At 41.6% G+C, this 15,877-nt stretch overlaps 1 protein-coding gene across 8 annotated transcripts in view; it reads right to left on the minus strand.

Annotated features, from left to right (window-relative positions):
• PPP3CB (protein phosphatase 3 catalytic subunit beta) overlaps positions 1–15,877 on the minus strand; it is an 85,493-nt gene that overhangs the window by 8,687 nt on the left and 60,929 nt on the right. For 4 of the 8 annotated variants that reach the window (XM_090057284.1, XM_090057283.1, XM_090057276.1 and 1 more), the window contains 4 exons: positions 14,974–15,051; positions 12,845–12,871; positions 4,144–4,228; positions 1,777–1,874 (listed from right to left, as the gene is read on the minus strand). In XM_090057284.1, the coding sequence (XP_089913410.1) occupies positions 1,777–1,874; positions 4,144–4,228; positions 12,845–12,871; positions 14,974–15,051 (288 nt within the window). The remainder of the gene's footprint in view (positions 1–1,776; positions 1,875–4,143; positions 4,229–12,844; positions 12,872–14,973; positions 15,052–15,877) is intronic. The other 4 variants (XM_090057278.1, XM_090057282.1, XM_090057277.1 and 1 more) reach the window with 2 other exon arrangements.

A 15,877-nucleotide genomic window follows, 5' to 3' on the forward strand; every position in this document is an offset into this window, starting at 1 on the left:
TCTGATGTTGATAATGAAATATGAAGAAAAACTGGTAAATGAGGGAAGGGAAATTAAAGCACAGACTTGTCTTTTTAAAGCAATAGAGTGTTTCACTAAACAATGAAAATACAAATTAACACTATAAGACATGCTATTTGAAGAGCTGAATGGATTGAGGAACATAGACCATTTGTTGTTATAGACGTTCACAAAACAAATCACATACATAAATTGGACATATAAGCTTAGCCTGCAGACATTATATGTCCATCAAAAATTATTAAATATATGACATTGATGTTTCAAGACTAGTAAAGACCTCTGACAAATAAGCTGAAAGTTCAATAAACTGGTTAAAAATCATAAAGAAAATTTTAAAAATTTCAAGTGTTAATTACAAAAAGCAAAGCAGCTACTCTCTGATTTCACAACAGATTGCATAAAACAGGATTATGTTAATATAGCCAAATCTTTCAACAGTGCTCAAAACCAGCCTTAGGACTGACAGCATTGGGCACTGCACCCATGCCCCAGGCAGACAGCTAGAATGCATTCAAGGAGTTTATACTTAAGAGTACTGCAATTATGTGAAGTCCAGTTTCCAACATAATATTTCAATTATCCACCACATTTCACATAAATCTGGACTTCATCCTTTTGATACATCTTGTAGGATATCATAATATTTTCTTATGTCTTATCTATTACTTATGTTAATCTATTACGAGTCCTCTGAAAAAATGATTGATTCAGTGCTTAAAACAAACTCAAAAAAAATCAACTTCTACAAATAATATTCAATGAGCCAGATTACAGGTATATTTTGTGTATAGTTCTTTTTATTTTCATGCAAAAATATATGCACACTTAGTAAACACCCTTTTATTCTGATTTATTTACAAGATTTAAATTCAATCCGTTTATTCTTGGTTGATTTTATAACAATTACTGAATATTTTTCAAGTACATTTATGTTCAAAATGCACAGACAATGTGCAGCAGCAAATGTAGCAAGCCTCAAAAACAAGGTGCTACAACACTGCTTCAACATCAAGAGACAGACAAGTGTCTGGGATAGTGGTTTAATTTTAACACTTATACAGACATACATCTATACCTAGAGAGAGACAGACAGATCTAAGAAAGCAGCTACATCTGCAGAGGAAGGAAACAGCATGTTACAAGGACAATTCAGGGAGGTCAATTATACATAAAACATTTGACAAACAACATGGAGAACAAATTTCGGCATTAATTACCAGGGTACAAAACACAGCACATTTCAATTTACCAGTGAAGTGCAAAATAGTGCTCTGCAGCCTGTAGCTGTTTGTTAATACTAACATCAAAAAGTATTCAGCATCTGCCAATTAAGAGTACTAACATGTCCATAACAAAAATGTTTAAATAAAAAGTGAAGATGCAAAATTACATTGCACTTTCTGTATCTGTAATGTAATGTAATGACCTAATGACTAGACTCTGTAATCTGCTCTAAAAGGTCACCCCACATCTGAGACACTCCTGCCACTAGAAAAATTCTAAACTAAGGAAGCTCAAAGACTCACAATTGTGGTTTAACACTGCTAAAATTATTTGCTTTTAGTTTTATACCCTGGTTAGGTATCCATTTCACATTGCCTGATTAACACATAATACTATGCTTGTATCAGCCGCTAAGACAAGAACTGAAAAGCATAAGAAATTCCCTGCATGCATTATGTGTAGTGTTAGCAAAAGAGTGAGATGTGCCCCAGTCCATCTGAGGCACAGCTAGTTGCATAACATCATTACCACTTTGCAGGGTCTGTCGTCCTCCAGCCAACACTCCACTAGGTAACATGCCAGTGGGAGTCAAACCCTTGAGTGTCAGCACACTTTCACTCTCCTCCCTACAATTGAAGGAAAAAAAATGCTAGTTTCTTAATTATTTCAATGAACTTAAAGTAAAATAAGCAGATTTTTTTTTTTTTATGTGCCATAGTTATTCGAATATAAGACAAGATTTCCCCCCCAGTCAGCATAAAGAAAAAAGGCTCCTCATCTTACATCCACATACAAAAAACCCACACTAAATACATATAATTAAACTGCTGCTAAATGCAGCATGTGCTCCTGGAAACCAACTATGAAGATTAAATGATGAGGTTGATTAAACACAGCCAACACTGAGCATGACTATATAACACATGGTCCATACTGGGCAAACATACTGATGGGAACCTACCACCACGAGGATAGGTTTAGTGCAGCCCATCAGAATAAGAAATATGGTAGTGCCCATTACACACAGTGCTGACTCTCTTTAAAGTCAAGGGCACTACACTGACTATATTTCAACTTCTTTTTCATTCCTACAGCTGAGCTGTGCCTTTCTTTCTTGTTCCCAATTATTCCTGTTTCTTCAGGAGCCTTAAGTGTCTGTCAAACATCACCAAACAGGACTCCAGACAGTTCAACCAGAATCCCTCTCTCACCCGCTCTTGGCTTGTCACATATGATTCATGTGGCCTTTCAGTCCATGAGATAGAGCCAGACACCCAACCCCCATGTTGAACTGTGGAGTCCCTATGGCTTGAAATCCTGTTGACTCTGCTGGGGCCCAGCCCAACAAACCATATGGTAAATAATGAGCCTTTTGGCTTTGGACTAATATCATGCATAGTTTGTATGACGTAAGTAGGGGGAAAAAGTGCTGCTTGGAAGCATATTTATGACATACCTATGCTAAAACTGTCAGCAGTTCAAAAAAGAAGTAAAATGCATTAATTCTGGGTGAACTAAGTCTATGGGTAGCCTGAGTCATTTATTACAGGCATGTTTATCTCAAAGTCAGTGTTTTCAAGTTTGCCCCTCACTTTCACATACTGGGGGGGGGGGGGAATAGGGGGTCTGACAGTAAATTGAGGGGGTTGCAGAGGGAAAAAGTTGCGGGGGGCAGACAGGCAGAGAGCAAGGGGGCCACCTGACCCCAAACAGATTTATTTTCCCTGCTGTAGCAGTGGGAAGGGGACAAATTCAAGGCAGACCTCCAATAATTAGATTCTGTATCTGGAATATTATATCAAATTTATAAATGTCCCGTATACAGAATCCAATTATGAAAGTGTCATCTGACATCAGGGTTGTTTTCTATTCAAGTACATAGTATTATTACCTATGGCAAGATTTAATATGGATCAAACTTCAAAACGCTAACAAGCGAGAGGAAATTGCCTATTCTGTACCCAGCCTTCCAGCTTCTAGAGTAGTGGTTTTCAACCTCTTCAAATTCAAGGCACCTCTTGTTAGACTGGAGGCTTCCCTCAGAAAAAGCCAGCTCTTAGCTTCCACTCGTTTCTTGACTACAGAAAAATAATAGAGCAATTCTTCTGTTGCAAAGACCTCTGAATCTTTGACACAATAGATTCCTATCTGAAATATCTACACACCTAATGGTACAGATACTCCTAACTTAATGTCATCCCGGTTAACACTGTTTCGTTAGTACATCGGTGAACTATTAGAGAACATACTCGTTTCAAGTTGCATGATGTTTGACTGTCACCTGGTAGTAGGTAACTACTGTGACATAATTGGATTCACTTAACATCATTTTGCTTAAAGTCACATTTTTCAAGAATGTAATTACAATGTTAAGTGAGGAATAGCTGTACTAATATTGGATGGCACCCTTAAATGGATCTTGTGGTACCCCAGATGCACTCATAAGTATACTACAAGCCAGTGACTCTCAACCAGGGTGCCAGGGCTCAGGCTGGTTCCTGCTTGACCAATTCTCCACCCTACTTACTGGGTCTTCTGCAAGTAAACACTGTAATATACAAATTATTTTTCTGAAACTGGGTACCACGCAATTCACAAAAGTCATGGGGAGGGGAAGGTGGGGCTTCAAGTCCCAAAACGTTGAGAACTACTTCTATAAGCTATCACAAAAGTAACTATTTCTTAAAATAAAAAAAACATATTTTCTCTCCAAATCCTGCAACCCTGTTATGCATGAAAAACCTCGTACAACAACTTGCATATCAGAATTTTAAGCAGACTATGATGCAGAAGTCTAGAAGATGAATGTTTCACAACCAGTGTTTTGGGTTAGAGTTTTCTTTTCTATTAAACGTTAACACGATTTACTGGGAAAGCGAAAAGACAGACAATTACCTGAGAACGGAGAAGACTCTTGCCATCTTGCCAATTGCACGGATTTTGTTTCTGATTATTTCTTTTCGTGCTGCAGCTGTACCTACTTTCAATGGAATAAGAGAGCGTCTCAAGCTCATGTGTATGTAGGGGGGAACAATGTTATACAAGTATACTACACTGAACACAACTTTGTAAATTCAATAATGCTTGAGAGAAGTCTGACACCCAAATCATTTAAAGTATGCACAGATCACAAAGTTAGCCTTGCTCACCAAGAGGCTGACAAAACCATTCTTCCTTTGTGTTCACAAAATAAAAAGAAAAACCTCAAGATTTTCAAAATGATTTACTAAAGCTAGTGATTATCACCTAAACCACTATCTTGTAGTTTTCATGATTATCATTCTATTTTCATGAAATCTCTCTCATGAAATTCTTCAGTGACACCTGAATCAAATGACAAGCCTACCTAGCAAAATATAGCAGCAATGGAGATATGCAATCTACAAAGATCATGAATTTGGCACTAACTCATTGGCAGACTTCATTATCCAAAAGCAAGGCAAACTTTCCAATATACACAAAGGGGAAAAAAAAAAAAAAACCACACACAAAAAAATTCAGTGGCAAACAACTGCAGAACTAACTAGCATATGTTAGTTTCCTAATCTCCCAAATTTAGGATCTAAATGCCCTACATTTAATGTGCATCACCTGAAGAAATAACAACTACCAAAGAACAGAGAAAGGGATTGTTTTAAGTAGAAATACCTGAAGGAGAAACAATAATAAACAAGAAGGCATGAGGATGGGGAAGAGAGCACCACATGTTTCTCTTTCTGATCTGCCACTATATAGGATCTCTTTTATCAATTATTTATCTTGATCTGGTTTTCTGAGGGCAGAGTAGTAAGGAAAGGAAGCCTTCAATTATTTTCATTTTTCCTTTGTCATCCTCCAAACAAAATACATAGCTAGGGACAAATCAGTATCATCAAAGCTTCTGAAGGCTTTGTAGATGGTGTCACCACGTTGGTTTTAGATTCCTTGACTTTGGCATGCAATTTAACGGCACTAGTCTACATACAAGAGACGGTATTCACCTCACTGGCAGAGGGAAGAAGGTCTTTTCTATGAAAATCATCAACTTGCTGAGGAAGGCTTTAAACTAGGCATGTCTGGGGGAGAGACGGAAGATGCCACTGCAGTACATGAATCCTCTGGCCAAGATGACCTGGGGAGGGCATTCATGTAGGGGACATCCAGATGAGTATCAATGTCCTGAGATACTTGCAGAGGGACAGAAAACATGAGGCAATTTGGGGTGAACTCAGGTGTCTTTATGGAAATGCCAGAAGCATAGGCAATAACCAGGACAAACTAGCACTCCTTCTGGTAGATGAGAAATTTGATTGACTTCATTGGGTTGATGGAGACCTGGTGGGACAATACATATGACTGGGCAGTGGATATAGAGGGCTAATAGACTCTATAGGAAAGATAAGGCTGGAGAGGAGGTGTGACCCTCTACGTGAAAGAGTAGACATGTAGGTCATGTGTGATTGCAGGGAGAGGTCCCTTGAAACCCTCTGGGTTAAGATATAAGAGGGAGACCTGATGGTGGGAGTCTTCCTATCAAGAAGAGGAGAGCAATCAGGCATTCTCCAGGGAACTGAGGCAGCCAGCACTAAAAACTTGATTGTCATGGGTGACTTCAACTACCCTGACATCTGTTGGGAAGACCATTCAGCGAGCTCCAGCATGTCAACCAACTTCTTGGCAGCTATTGACAACCTGTTCTTGACACAGGCTGTGGAAAGGCCAACTAGGGGTAAAGCCACTTAGTGCTGACCAAAGGGGAGAACATGGTAGACGACCTGAAGATTAGAGGTACTCTGGGCAACAGTGATCATGATCTGATTAGGTTCACTGTCCACTGAAAGGCTGGGAATTAAGTTTCACAGTCAGTAGATCAGAAGCCCTAGACTTCAGGAAGGCATACTTTGGTAACTCAGGAGTCTATTTAGAGAGGCCCTCTGCAACCAGCAACTGGACAATTTGGGAATTCAGGAACGGTGGTGCTTCCTTAAGAGGGCAATTCTCACTGCTCAAACAGAGGCCACCCCCACATGGTCAAAAAGTGGGAAAGATGCCAAGAGACCCCCTTGGCTCAACAGGAATATTAGGGAACTTTTGAAAAAGAAAAAAGAAGTATAGAAGCAAATCGAAAAATGGTTCAGCAACCAGAGAACACTCATACAGCTAGAGTCTGCAGGTATGAGACACAGAAAGCCAAGGCAGGCATGGAGATCACACTGGCAACCAAAATAAAGGACAACAAAAGTCCTTCTACAGCTACATGTAAGCAAGAAATAAAAACCAAGCTCTACTGTGGGACGCCTACCAAGTCCAGAGGGGCAGCCCACAGTTGATTCTTGGGAAAAAAGGCAAAGCTCCTAAATACTTACTTCACACTGGTATTCCTGAAATCAGACGGGAGCTGTTCACCTACCTGTACAGATGCCCAAGGAATATGGGGAAGACAACAGTCCACATTAAATCAGTTCGGAACAGGTGAGGGTACTCTTAAAACATCTGGATATTTTCAAGTCTGCTAGGCCACATGACCTGCATCCAAGAGTCCTGAAAGAAGTGGCTGAGCTTATAGCAGGGCTTGTGGCAAAGCTGTTCAAAGAGTCATGGAACTCAGGAGTGGTCCTGAACGACTGGAAAGGGGCTAACGTGGTACTGATCTTTAAGAGATGGAAAAGAGATGACCCTGCAAACTACAGACCAGTCAGTCTGACTTCAGTCCTGGGAAAAACCTTTGAAAAAATTGTTAAGGAGGCCATCAATCACAAGCTCGTAACTGGTGGGGTATTAAGAAGCAACCTGACAAACCTGGTGTCCTTTTATGACCAGGTAAGTAACCACCTGGACAACGGACATGAGGTTGACATCATTTACCTAGACCTCAGTAAAACCTTTGATTCTGTTTCCCATAACATTCTCTCAATCAAACTGGATATTACTGGCCTAAATCAGTCTACAGCGATGTGGGTTGGCAACTAGCTCAGAGGCCAATCCCAGAGAGTTGCAATCGATGGGATGACCACCTCCAGTGGTGTCCCCCAGGGATCAGTGCTTGGACCCATGCTCTTTAACATCTTTATCAGTGACTTGGATGAGGGGGTGGAAAGTGCAATGATTAAGTTTGCAGATGACACCAAGCTGTGGGGAAATGTGGGCACATCAGAGGATAGGGTAAGGATCCAGGATAACCTTGACAGACTAGTCCTATGGGCTGAATGCAATCAGATGAGGCTCAATAGGGGTAAGTGCTGGGTCCTTCATCTGGGTAGGAAGAACCTTCACCATAATTATACGGAGGGTGGTAGTCTGGGAACTGGGCCTCTTCAGTCTGAGTAAGAGAAGACTGAGAGGTGACGTGATAGCCACCCAGTTTTGGATATGATGTGGGGAATCTTGAGAGGGTCCAGAGGAGGGCCACTTATATGGCCAGATGCCTCCAAGCAAGGCCCTATGGGAAGAGACTGAGGGACCTAGATCTCTTCAACCTTCAGAAGAGAAGGCTAAGAGGTGATCTTATGGCTAACTATACATTAATCATGAGAGGGCAGCAGGGGAGGGCAGCAGGGAATAGGAGATGCTCTATATACCAGGACACCCCTTGCTCTGGGTCAAGATACAAGGGGGCCATGGGGAGAACGATTTAATGGTGGGGGTCTACTACAGACCCCCCAACCAAGGGGAGGAGTTGGACCGGGAATTTTTGGGCCAGCTTGCAGAGGCACTTAAGGCTCCCGGAGTCTCTCTTCATAGGGCTTATCTTCCAGGCCCGTGATCATATGGATGGCCCTTATTTGTACCCTTTCAAGCTTATCCACATCCTTCCTGGAGTGTGGTGCCCAGAACTGGACACAGTACTCCAGCTGTGGCCTCACCCAATGCCAAATAGAGGGGGAGGAGCACCTCTGGTTCTATTGGCAACACGTCTTCTGATGCATGCCAGTGTTCTATTTGCCCTGCTGGCAACTTCATTACACTGTTGTCTCATATTCATCTTCTGGCAGACTGTCACCTCCAGGTCCCTTTCAGATGCAGTGCCAGCCAGTGGACCACCACCCTCTGTATAATTATGGTGAAGGTTCTTCCTACCCAGATGAAGGACCCAGCACTTACCCCTATTGAGCCTCATCTGATTGCATTCAGCCCATAGGACTAGTCTGTCATGGGTGATTTAAATTACCCGGACATCTGCTGGGAGGAACAGTGAGCCAGGTTGGACCGTTCCAGAAGGTTCCTGGCCGAGATACAGGACCTCCACTTAATTCAAGAGATGCACAGTCCCACCAGAGGAAATGCCCTGTTGGACCTGGTCCTGACCACAGGTGACAACCTGGTAAGGGGCCTCCAGGTTCTTGACCACCTGGGTGACAGCGATCATCTCATGCTGGAATTCACCATTCAGCGCAGGGTGTCAAGGGCCTGCAGCAAAGCAGTAGCCCTAGACTTCAAGAGGGCCAACTTCAACAAGTTGAGGAGATTAGTGGGAGAGGCACTGGGGTTCTCGAGAGCAGGGGAACTCAGTGCCCAAGATGAGTGGTCGTTCCTTAAGGAGACGATACTTAGGGCCCAAGGGGTGACCATCCCAACAAGAAGCAAGGGGGGCAAGAGTGCCCAAAAGCCCCCCTGGTTCACCAAGGGCATCCGGGAATGCCTGATTGCCAAAAAGGTGGCATACACCTGGTGGAAGGGGGGGTGCTATCACCAAAGAGGATTATACCTCCTCTGCTTAGGCCTGTAGTAGGGGCTGTCAGGAAAGCTAAGGCGGACATAGAGCTAGGACTAGCGTCCAAGATCAAAGATAATAAAAAGTCCTTTTTCAAATATATAGGGAGGATGAAGGTGGCACCAGGAAACGTGGGGCCCCTGCAGATACTCTGGGCAATCTGGTGGTTGTGCCAGAGGAGAAAGCAGACCTCTTTAACCAATTCTTCACCTCTGTTTTCTTGGGCAGGGACCGGGACTTCCCCACCATGATGCAAGACGGACTCAAGGGGAATGCCTCCAGACCTCAGGTTGGGGAGGACCAGGTTAGAGAGCTTCTGGAGGGGCTAGACGTGTTCAGATCAGCGGGTCCAGATGCTCTCCACCCCAGGGTGTTGAAGGAGCTAGCAGGGGTTATTGCAGTGCCCTTGGCATGGCCTTACAAGCGCTCGTGGTGCTCAGGCCAGGTGCCAGATGTTTGGAAGACAGCCCACGTGGTCCCCATTTTTAAAAAAGGGAGGACCCGGGCAACTATAGGCCCCTCAGTCTTACCTCAATTCTAGGGAAACACTTCGAGAAGATAATCGAGGAGCACATCTGTGACGGGCCAGCTTCAGGGATGATGCTCAAGGCCAACCAGCACAGTTTCATTAGGGGCAGGTCCTGTCAGACCAACCTGACTGCCTTTTATGATCAGGTCACAAAAGCCTTGGATGCAGGTGTCGCCGTGGACGTAGTCTTTCTGGACTTCAGCAAGGCCTCTGACACTGTCTCCCACCCCATCCTCATTAAAAAACTAGGCGACTGTGGCATTGATGCCTACTACACAGTCAGATGGATTGCAGATTGGCTGACAGGTCATACTCAGAGGGTGTTGGTGGATGGGTCATATTTGACCTGGGGGGGAAAATGGGCAGCAGAGTCCCCCAGGGCTCGGTGCAGCAAGATCTGGATAGGTTACAGGGGTGGGCTAACAAAAACAGGATGTGTTTCAATACTGACACGTGCAGGGTGCTGCACTTGGGCAGTAGTAACCAGCAGCACACTTATAAGATGGGTAACTCCCTTCTTGAGAGCACGGAGGCAGAAAGGGATCTTGGAGTCATTATTGACTCCAAGATGAACATGGGCCGACAACGTGAGGTCACGGTTGGCAGGGCTAACCGCACCTTGTCGTGCATCCACAGGTGCATCTCAAGTAGAGGATCCTCCCCCTCTATGCGACTCTGGTTCAGGCCACAGCTGGAGTAGTGCATCCAGTTCTGCGCGCCCCATTTCAGGAGGGATGTGGGCAACATTGAAAGGGTCCAGAGGAGGGTCACCCGCATGATCCAGGGACAACAGGGCAGACCCTACAATGAGAGACTGCGGGACCTGAACCTGTTCAGCCTTCACAAGAGAAGGCTGAGGGGGGACCTGGTGACCGTCTATAAACTCACTAGGGGGGACCAGAAGGGTTTGAGAGAGACCTTGTTTCCCCTAGTGCCCCCTGGCATAACAAGGAATAACAGCCACAACTTGTTGGAGAGTAGGTTTAGATTAGACATCCATAAGAACTACTTCACAGTTAGGGTGGCTAGGATCTGGAACCAACTTCCAAGGAAAGTGGTGCTGGCTCCTACCCTGGGGCCTACCTTTAAGAGGAGGCTTGATGCCTACCTGGCTGGAGTCATTTGAGCCCAGTTTTTCAACTGCTCAGGCGGGGGGTCAGACTTGAAGATATAGAAGGTCCCTTCTGACCCTACTTCTATGATTCTGTGATCTAGGAACAATGACCATAAATTGACGGAGAGCAGATTTAGGTTGGACATTAGAAAGATCTTCTTCACAGTAAGGGCTGCCAGAATCTGGAATGGGCTTCCAAGGGATGTGGTACTCTCCCCTACCTTGGGGATCTTCAAGAGGACACTGGACAAGCACTTAGCTGGGGTCATCTGACCCTAGCGCTCTTTCCTGCCGAGGGCAGGGGGTCGGACTCAATGACCTACTGAGGTCCCTTTCGACCCTAATATCTATAAATTTATGAATTTAAAAGTATGTCAGAGGTGAACATCAAGATCTAGGTGAGCAACTCTTCACAATGGCACCCCTTGGGAGGACGAGGACCAATGGGCAAGTTAATTGAGAAAAAATTTAGGCTGGACATAAGAAAAAACTTCTTTACCGTAAGGGTAAATAGAATCTGGAACACACTCCCAGCAGAGGTGGTGCAACTGCCATCCTTAGAAGTGTTCAAGAGGAGGCTAGACAAGCACTTTGTTGAGCTTGTTTGAACTCAATTACTTCCTGCCCATGGCACAGGACTGGACTTGATGATCTTACAGGTCCCTTCTGGTCCTTTGATTCTATGATTCTAAGCTGAAGTCAATTCTAAACTCACCCTCAGCTCAGCAAATGTAATAATTTTGATTTTTAAAAAAATCTTTTTTTAAACACTATAGACATGACAAAAGTAAATTCAATGGAGATCTGGGGTGAGGTCTCCACTCCTGCCAAGTTGCTCTTTTACAGTTGATAAAAGGGCTGGGAATGGCAGCTCTGACCAGGGGAGATTACTCAAGTTCAGACACTTCCATTCCCTAAAAAGTCCTAGCATAGAAGGTAGGCTATGGGGAAAGCTGCAATACACAGTAGTGAAGAGATTACAGGGAGTGCTATAACCCACAGTAGGAGAATGCCATACCTTTAGGGCTGCCTAAAGGGGCAGATCCCAAGAGGATGTGGCAGCACAGCTCCATTCTTCACCCCTCTGGATTTGCCACACTGGCGCTCAGTGCAGGATCTGGTGGGAACCCTCTGGGCTCCCCTGCTTTTGCAGTTCTGGAGCCCACAGGGTTAGTGTCATCACCACTGCTCATCCCCCTCCTTTCCCCTGATGCTGAATTTAGCAGGAAGGGGGAGGGTAAACAGCAGCAGTATTCACCCCCTGTGCTCCAGAGCCATGCTAAAGTAGGGACTCCATCCAGACCCTGCCCCAATCACCTGGTGAGCTAAGACCACACTGTTCATGCAGAGTGCCAGAAGGAACTGACGACAACCAGACAAGAAACTCAGAGTTCACTGCACATGCATGGCATAGCAAAGTAGGGGGACTGAACAGCCCCCTTCCTGTTTCCTGGATCTGCAATCTGCTGTCTACATTCTGTTTTTGTAAAAGGAACAGTGCAGAGACTCCTTGCTCCTAATGCCTGCGTAAGAAATTATTAGTCTGAAACATTAGCAATATTTTCTATGATTCTATAGGTATTCTTCAAAAGACTCACTGAATCATTAAAAGAATCACAATAAAACATTTCCTTCTATGAACAGAACTTGTACGGATAAAATATTTTGCTAAGCAAATAAATCACACGATCAGAAGAACGCCTCTAAATACAAGTCAAGTATCTGCAGTAAGAGGTTTCTGGAAAGCATGTTGTAGCCACTATAGTTAACGGTCTATTTTAAATTTCTATAACACCATATTTGTAAAGAACTGCACAATACATTTATTACAACTGTCATCTGATTAGCCAGAAGAAATTAAAAAGTACTAAACAAACAGGATTTTGGAACACTTGGTAAATACATTTCATGCAGAATTTTAAAGTAAAACGTTCACAGTAAAAGTTGTTATATAGGGCAAGACAGAAAACTGAACGCTCCCTATACATGCAGGTCCAAAGATAAAAATATTAGAATACATAAAAGAATGTAATTCTATAAAAAGAGGAATGGAAGAAAGGAGAACATTTTTCATGCACAGAAAGACAGATGTCTTGGAATATGACTTCTGATGACAAGATACTGTTCTTTATACATATATATTTTTTAAATGACAATAACACCAAACACAAATGTATAGAAGATAAACATGTTTTGTACTCATATTCATACTGTGAGAGCCTATGAAGTCATATTTCAAAACAATACTCTGTCTGGTCTGTACCTTTTTTATTGCCATATATGAGTCGTTCTTCAGATGGAGAGTCCAGAAAAAAGGAAGTGAATGATGGAGAAAAGGTGAGCGACACAGATTTAACTTGGCAGTGGTAATAAAGGATGAATGGAAAAGAAAAGTGAAGTAAATGGAAAACTGCCACACTTAACAAATGCATTTGTTGACTAAAAAAAGCGGATCTCGTTGAGTACATTTTACAACTTTTGATAGCATGGAAAATTAGGCAAGTCTTTGGAGAATCCATTTATGTAGGGAAGATTATGTGTAGACAATATATAGGTGGAATTAAGAGATAGGCATCAAGCAAAGAAACTGTTAAAGGAGATGGGGAAATAAGTATTAAAAAAAAGAATTAAAAAAAGTTCAAGTGCTGTACTAGGAAGGGAGCATATACAATAAACTGATGGCAGAGGTTATGCTGGACAGCCAAAAAAAGCCTGTCATCTCACTGTACATAATTTTTATCTCATATATAACCCCTTGATCTCACAAATACTTATGCATGTGACAAACCACTTCAGACACAATAATATTATGTAAAAACAATGTAAGCTTAAGTAGTACTGAAGTGATGTTGTAGCCATGATGATCTAGGAACTGAGAGAGGCAAGGATTTGTGTGAGCAATATCTTTTATTGGAACAACTGCATGGTTTGGATAGACTTGGACAAGTTTTAGAATGCAACAAACAAAACAAAACAAAAATATATACCAGAACATAAATGTGTTCTCTATTAGCATTCACACTACTAGATTCTACAAAGTCATATTTCACAATATTAGTACTCCGTCTAGTCTGTACCTTTTTTGTTGCCACATACGAGTCTTTCTTCAGATACAGCCCCGAACAATTATAAAGAGAAATGCATTGCATTTGAAAACTTGTCTAAGTCTGTCTCAACCATGCCAGCAGTTTCATAATATATCACCCACAGAAATCTTTGCCTCTTGCAATATACACTTAAGTACTTGCAAAATCAGGCTGAAAGACAACATTTTTCTTTTTCTTGTTACAGGAAAGTTCAGGTGGCTTTATGGATAGTCAAGTCCTTCAAAATTAAAATGCAACAATATGGTTTGTCTTACATTATTTTAATAGTAATTAAATACTAATTCAATATGAAATGTTTGCACTCAAATATGGAAACTGTGCAAATAGGGGTGCTTTTACTTTAGTATTACTTTTTGCTTACCAAAGCGTGTTCTTAAAAAACCCAAACCCTCAAGTCAAATCAATTCTATTCTTTGGAAGAAATGAATTTTGAGAATTTTTTTTTAAAGATTGTATTAAAAGATTTTGTTAAACCGTAAACAATGTAAAATAATGATGGTATTATACTGTAAGTCATGGCATCTTACTACTGCAAAAAAACTTAAGGATTCAGTGCACTGCTACAGTTGAGGACATCAGACTGTACATACTGAAGATTTTTGCAATTGGTAAGGCTATATGTTGTATAGTTCATTCACACACACACACACACACACACACGAATATATACAGCATATACACAATAACCTCTCTTTCATAGCTTTCTCCTTTAAATTCAAGAAGCAAAATTAACATATACATAAGTTTCATAGAGATCAACAAGTCTTTGCCATACAAAATATATTTACATCTGTTTGACAGAAATGTATCAGCTTTAGAAGGATAAAAATAAATGTTGTATTAAAAAGATGGAGTTGTTTATGAGAGTGCTATAAATAAATTATCAAGTCACTATTCTAGCTAGATGTCTGTTGACCTTGTGTGCCAAGAAAATAACATTTTCAGTGGAGGAAACATATTAACTTTTTATTTTTATTAACTTTTGAAGTCCTAAGACTTTGAAAACTTTACATATAAATGTAATCATGTGTTGATGTTTACAAAATAAATACCATTATTGCTTGCTAATAGTTTACAAAAGAAAAAATGGGGTATGTGCACACATGTACACGTGTGCGCACTTCTTACATACACACACCTGAATCTAAAGAAAAAGGAACAAAACCTGAAGACAATACATTTTTCCTATCATACAGATATCACTAGTCAAATCTCAATCACTAAACTACTGTTCCACAAGTTTCCATGAAAGTATAATAGTTTATAGATATAAAAGTAACCCTACCGTCAAATTGATCTTCTCCTTCTGTCATTAATTCATCATCAGAGCAAATGCTCAGAACATTCACCAACATTTCTGTTACTGTATTGAAAAAAAAAAAAAAAAATCAACTGGTTGTACATAATCTAAATATTTTCAGGAATGTGAAGTGAAACAAAGCATCTGCATCCATAGTTAACAAAATTTCCTGTCCTAGGAAATACCTGAGTTTCTCAGTAATCTGTTCTTCTGGACAAAAATAGTTTTCAATGTATACAGTTAAGGAACCTGCATGTCCTTCTCTGCAGCACTGCAGTCTAGTACTCCCCAGTCTGTATTTTTCATGTGATTATTTCATCTCAAGTACAGGACTTTGCACTTATCCTTCTCGAATTTCTTCTGGTTAATACAAACTGTTTCTCCAGTGTATCCTAGCTCCACCCGGTAGTTTCTGCAAATTCACCCAATTTGGTGCTCTATTTGAATCACTGCAGTACAGCATGAGACTAAGGATTGGGCTATTTTCTGTGGCTGACTGGTTATGGTCTCTATAGGTTTCATCAACTAACTAGTTAAGCTGTGCTTGATTTGTTTTCCAAACTTTTTTTTGTACTAAAACAATGAATTATTGACACTATGCCGTAATATGCCTTTTAAAGAGAACTTAAATTTTGGCTGCTTCATCATGCAAAATTACAGCTACCTCAGCCAAAAGGGTGATGGGAGAAGTACCAATCACTATGGGTGAAGTTGTATCCTATTTCAGCATCTCTCACCAATGTATACTACAGCACATTCAGATGAGGATTTACAATGGAACATGCAAATACATTTCTTTGAGCAAGTGTTCATATCTCTTCCCCAATTCAATAACAAAAGAGTAGACACCTCTGAAAAAATATCCTCCTCTTCAGTAAATATTAACCTG

This window comes from Crocodylus siamensis, chromosome 7 (genome assembly GCF_052110815.1).
Source record: "Crocodylus siamensis isolate JL-2025a chromosome 7, ASM5211081v1, whole genome shotgun sequence".
Lineage (NCBI taxonomy): Eukaryota > Metazoa > Chordata > Crocodylia > Crocodylidae > Crocodylus > Crocodylus siamensis.